Source organism: Ambystoma mexicanum, chromosome 1p (genome assembly GCF_040938575.1).
Source record: "Ambystoma mexicanum isolate Mex_15411 chromosome 1p, UKY_AmexF1_1, whole genome shotgun sequence".
Lineage (NCBI taxonomy): Eukaryota > Metazoa > Chordata > Amphibia > Caudata > Ambystomatidae > Ambystoma > Ambystoma mexicanum.
Genome location: NC_090921.1, coordinates 711,112,010 through 711,118,009, shown reverse-complemented (window position 1 = coordinate 711,118,009; position 6,000 = coordinate 711,112,010). Strand labels below are relative to the sequence as shown.

Below are 6,000 nucleotides of genomic sequence, written 5' to 3'. Positions count from 1 at the left end.
TGAACTTGGTGGCACACACCAAGGCAGTAAATTGAAAGTATCCGAACACTCCGTCGATTACTCCTGGATGATAGTGGCTATGGCGTCAAAGGAGAGAAAATTCTGTATGGTTTCAAAACTGTGTGGCTTCCAGGTATCCTCCACCATGTGGGTGTTGACTTTGCCAGCCTCCCCCCCCCCCCTTATCATTACTTCATTGAAAGTGACAAGCAATTGATCTATGCGGCTTTCATAAAGAAGAGCAGAACGCTGATCCTCCATGACCATAGGACCTTGGGCCGAACTCTTTCCCTCCACACTTCCCACGTCCCCACAAAGTGGACACTCCAGTGAAAGCAAATCGACAACACAATTGGGATTTTGTGGAAAATGTCACTTTATAGCTTCACGTTGCATCAGTATTAGCAACAGACATTACAAATGCTTCAAGGGACGGAGAAAGTGTATCCCGGTATCAAGGCAGGAGCAGTGTGGCGGAGGAAGGAAATATCACAGTGGAAAATAAGTGTGATAACTGCATTGCCATGAAGGTCGTTTTTGTTGAGAGGAGGAAGGAGCTTCCCTGGAGCGAGGGAGAGGGGTGGGGAGGCAAAACTGAAAGCAAAGGTAGGAGGTAAGGATGTTAGCGAGGTTTGGATGTTGCAGAAAGTGTGTTGTGGTGGAGGTATTGCATTTTGAAAGTACCGCTATTAGGCACGTGAGAAAAGTGGGACACCAAATGGCCTAATATTTTGGGGGTCTACGTTAAAACAACAAAGCTTTTACAGCGAGCCACAAATGTCCTGATTTGTTTTATATGAATTTCGTCACAGTTCATGAAAGAAAAATACAAAGGACCCCCGCAGAACCACTAACGTCCCCTCACGTTAATACCCCAACCAAACCCCCCCTCAAATTTTTCGAAGAACTGTGATAAAATTTGATTTACAAAATTCGAGTTTTTGTGCCTCGCAGTGTTCGACCTCGTTATGTTGGTACAATACCATATTTCGGTATAGCTCAACAAAATGGTCAGAAATATACCCTGCAGTTGATATCAAATGATTATGAATGAATTGCGCCTCCTACTGCCGCGCATGCCTTGAAGAGCAGACGGATACACTATAGTTTTGGAACATTGTCTTGGCTCGAGTCTCCATCGCTTGGTTAAACATCATTCTGCTGTCGTTGTAAACACGGCACTGCGGTGAACCAGAAGTGCCACATTCTTTGGTGTAGCCGGCGGCAGGATTAGAGCAGCATCAGGTCACAGCACAAGTGCCAGTCTGGGTAAATACTATTCGCACCATGTTTTGGTCTGTGGTGCACGGATGGGGTTACCAAACTGCACCAAAGAGTCTTTGTCCAGGAAGCCTTCCCCTGAGAGAAAAGCACAGAGGGTGGGTGTGCATGGCCAGACTCTGCGGTGCCAGTCTGCTGTGCCGTTGCTTGGCCAGGTCTGTGGAGGTCCAATCCCTCACTCCTTCCCTTCCATAAGGTACCTCCGGTAGGGTTCAAAGTCCTCTGGGATCGTGTCTGCAAAGGTCAGAAAGCACAACAAGTTGAGACCAGTTCTATTTTTAAAACTGCACAATGTAACCGCAGGGCTTGCAAACAGTGCTGCACACCCTGTCCTCCCTCTACTCCTAACGCTCAAAAGGATTTGGGTATCAAACCTGGGCACTTATAGCGCGCAGCATGAAAAGCAATTCTGGGTCACTTCCAGAGATTATCGTTCTGCCATATATTACACCCCCAATTATAACCTTGTGTTTGCGCCTCATCCTTAGGTTAGGAGAGGTGGCCTCCAAAATGCCATGTTCAAAAACAATGTCTACTACACTGTATTACTCCATGTCATCAAGCCTTCTCCCCCCCCCCCCGCCGCACACTCAACTCTTTCCCCCACAGCTGAGTCCATATACAGGTGATCTGCACAAGAGTCATAACATCCTGAAGATTACGGAACTAAAAGATTTAGCCATTCTGTTAACAATGCACAGAAATATTTTAAAATATGAATAATTCGGTTCACAGGATTTCTAAACGATGCAGAATCATGCCACAGGAACCCCCAAAGTTGTTCTAAAAAATGCAGATAAAGGTTTTTAAATAATCACGAGTCTATTGAAAAACATGCTGATAGCTCTACAAACGTTCTGGAATATTTTTTAAATAATGCACATATTTCTGAGGACATGAACAATTCTATCTTAAAACTGGCATAGGTTAGTGCATGTTTCCTGACACTGTAGGTTTTGGACTGCTGGACCTGCAACCAATGGAAGAAGAATTCCCTGGGGGGGAGGGGGAGAGAAGGCTAGAGAACCCCCCTATCAGAAAGTAATGTCTCCAGCATGGGCAGCCCGCCATAAACAGAGCATGCTCTCTCGCCACACATCCAGCATTCTCCACATTGTAAAAGTATCTAATGGCTAGGGAGGATTTCAGGGTTTGAAGAGTGGGTTCTACGACTTAATGGGCCAAAGTCGACAGTACCGTATGTTACTGCAATAAGTAACTTGCACACAGCTCTCACATCCTAGCCTTGTTCGTCCAATGACTGGGAGTAGTCACAAGCCACGTGATTACGGGGAATGTGGCAGCACAATGTCAATATCAGCCCCCTGAGATGCCACTTGCATAACTGCTTGAGTTATAAAGTCCTTCGTTCATTCTAGGGCACTGTCTAGCCGAATGTCTTTAGAATGACTTGACGGAAGTGGGCATTAGTGAAGTCTTAGCAGGGTGGAGCAGCCCAGATGGATGATGTACAGGGGACAGAAACGAGGGCCCGCCCCAGAAAGGCTACCTACAATCTTTCCATGTCCCAGGAAGGCCACTGACAGGGTTTCCATGATCCAGAAATGCCACTGACCCTGTTTAGTCCATGACAACATGTGTGTGTCGGCGGAAGGATGACTTGGAAGTCATCATTATTCAGGATACAAAACACAATGCAATGGACCATTTGGAATACAAGTTGACACAGAGGAGACGGCCTAAAAGTATCATATTTGGCATGACCTCTTTGACTCTCAAAAGTATTATTTTTTAAATGAAAGGAGCCGAATCTCTTGATTAACATGTAACTGTTTAGAAAAAAGACATGGTGTCTCCTAGTGGCCACCGTCTCGTTCATAAAGACTGTAAGGCCTTTCAGTCAAGACAGCATGCAGCTTGCTAAGTCATTGAGCTGCTGAGACTGCCAGCAAAATGCATGTCCCTCGTTTCGTGTTACTAGAGGCCATGTTCTCAGAAGGCTGATAAGCCAATGCATCCCCCCAGCACGATGCTCGGAGACTGAGGGGGCGTGGTAGTTATCTAGCCATCACCTACCCCTGATGCAACAGTTCCTTCTTGGGAGGAAGGGCGTAATGTGTGTCTCGCTGTTTAGTTCAGTTCCTCTAAAAACATATTTTGTTCAGCATAAAGGGTGCTACCAAAATCCTTCTGTAGAAAGATCTCCTACAGACTACGGTGAACACTTTTTAGAGAAGAAATGGCGGAAGTGATTATTTTCATTCTGGATTGCAATGAAGAACAAACCCACCATTTAGTGAGGAAGGACACCCCGCCCCCCTCTGATGCTAAAAGAGACACTGTGTGGGCCTGATTACCAGTTTGCCCGTAATGGCACAAAATGTGGTGGTTTGGGAAATGCTGCATATTTTTGTGCCCCACCAAATTGCAAATTTCACTACCGAAACTTTACAATTCCACCTACTTTTGTTTGACTGCAATTAACACCACTCAAAAGCAATACTGCATGCAATATTACCACATGTGGTAATCACACATGCGTTAATATGACATGTCCCAATGGAATAAATGAAGAGTCTGCATGACTCACAATTGTGCGGACCATTTACGCTACTGCATGCGGTATTGCTAGTTCTGTTGGGCAGAATTTCCAGTTTAAAAACCCCAAAACTTGTAATCAGGATCTATGTGTTTTATTCTAGGTCGCTCCGAGGAATGAGGAGCTTCACCAATTAAGGGGAGTGTGAGAGTGGCCCCTTAACTAAGGGGGGAAGAGGGACACCTCACTGGTTCTTCATGGGAAAAGATGCTTTGTCACTCCATTAGGGAGGAGGACCTCACTGTACCTGCAAGCAAAGAGGCAGCTCAAATCTGTTCTGCAGGAGAAAGAGCATGTCCACTGCCCCTACAGAGTAGAAATGAGTTATCATTAACAACCCACTAAGAATTCAAGGATGTCCTACGAGCAATAGATACAAACCCCTCATCTGCACTCTTCTCAGACCAATCTCTGCTGGACGGCACAGCAGTTATGGCAAGGCGCTAAAAATGCTCCACTGCATCATGGGAACAGCACCAACCGTTCCCAACCTGTCTGAGAATCCAGAGAAAAGTAGTATCCCACACTGGAATCAGCGTCATGACTATTGCTCAGTATAGAGTCAAGAGGTGTGGAGTCCCAGCTTCCTCGCAGCGTCACAATAAAACGAGAACAACCATCCAAAAGATAGGACTGCAAAGTCTTCCCATTGTGGAACAAAAGGTTTGCGAAGATGCCTCGCGTCTTCTGCAAAGAGACCCCATCAAGGCTATAGAGTGGTCTACACATATGCAATCTTTCATCATTCATTTATCGTCTGTTATGCCCTACTTTTATACAAAGGACGGCCGGTCTAATTTCTGGGTCGCCATTTCTTGTGCTGTTCACATTTTCTTTGCTGCTTCCGTAGTCCTATCTACTTGATCAAGGATCCAACGTTTGCATTGTTGACTGCCGTAGTCACTCCCCATAATGGTCCTAGCTCCTACTTCCTCTGAGGGCTATCACTGTTGCACAAGTCGCACAAAGGAATGAATGAGTTTCACCAATGAAGAGGAAAGTGAGAGGTCCTAAGGTGACCAGACCCAAGGACCCAGATGGCAATCTATTGGCAGCCAGGGATGGATGGGATGAGTCTGTTTGTGGGGCATAAGGTAGTCTTATCTTGAGGTCTGATACTTCTATGGCTCCGGGACAGGGAGTGGAGTGGTGCCGACGTAGAGTGACAGAGGAGATCCCTAACACATTAGCAATACAGGATGAAGAGAAGAAGGGGCTCTCCAGGTAAAAGAGCAGAAGGAATGGTTCTCACCATTGCATCGGTACTGCAGGTTTGACCAGATGATGTTCTCTTGGGAGAAGCAGAAGACACCAAGACGTCCACCTCTCATGCTGCTGTCAATGACCACTCCAGAGTCGGCTACTAGTACTGGACCCTCGTACAGCTTCACTCTGCATAAAATAGACAGGGGAGATAGAAAGGTTAGGAGGCAATGAAGAGTGTGAGCAGACGGCACAGGTGGAAAAAAGACTGAAGAAACTTAAATGCACAAGTATGGCCAGACCATAGGCTTGCTTCTCTGACGCTACTCCCGTCCTGGACATTTCTGCCCAGGGAGATTGCATCTGTTTTCGTGTGACCCAAGTTTATCCAACTTAGCAGTCACCCACAAATTCCATCCAGGCAGGTTGAGGCCCTCACCATCCCATCCTAAAGCAGCATGGACGTGAAGCTTCCAAAAGAATGTAAGAATTAGACACATTCTCACGATTTCTGCACCTTAACCTTTTTTTTCCAATTCATTCACTTGTACCTATCATGAATTGCAGCTAAAACGTACACCTGTTATTGAATGTGGGAGTGTATTGCTTTGTGCGGGCTCCTGCATTTCTGTCTACTTAGGGTTATAAGAATAAATGGGTCTTGACCTATTGGTTGAAGGTTGTTAGCTTGATTTTGGTTTGGTAGAATGTATATGGGTTTGGTTAGGTAGGGTTGAGTTTGGTTCCGTTTATTGCTGTTTGGTAGAATTGTGTTGGTTGGGCTGTGCTGGTTTTAGATTAATTGGGTTGGTAGCATTTGGTTGGGATGGGTTTGGTTTTGGCCTTTGGAGTTTCATATGAACTGTGCACAATGTGGCTAAGGCGTGGTAACAGAAAGAGTGCCCGCCATCTCCCGCTGCGACCATCGAAATCTACTTTTAAGCCAAATGGTTAAT

General features: G+C 45.8%; 1 protein-coding gene across 1 annotated transcript in view; it reads right to left on the bottom strand.

Annotated features, from left to right (window-relative positions):
• Positions 1–358: 358 nt before the first annotated feature.
• The window catches only part of THBS3 (thrombospondin 3), a 366,994-nt gene continuing 361,352 nt past the window's right edge, over positions 359–6,000 (bottom strand). The window contains exons 22-23 of the mRNA XM_069650130.1: positions 5,094–5,233; positions 359–1,515 (exon numbers count right to left, since the gene is read on the bottom strand). Coding sequence (XP_069506231.1) covers positions 1,457–1,515; positions 5,094–5,233 — 199 coding nt within the window. The 3' untranslated portion in view covers positions 359–1,456. The remainder of the gene's footprint in view (positions 1,516–5,093; positions 5,234–6,000) is intronic.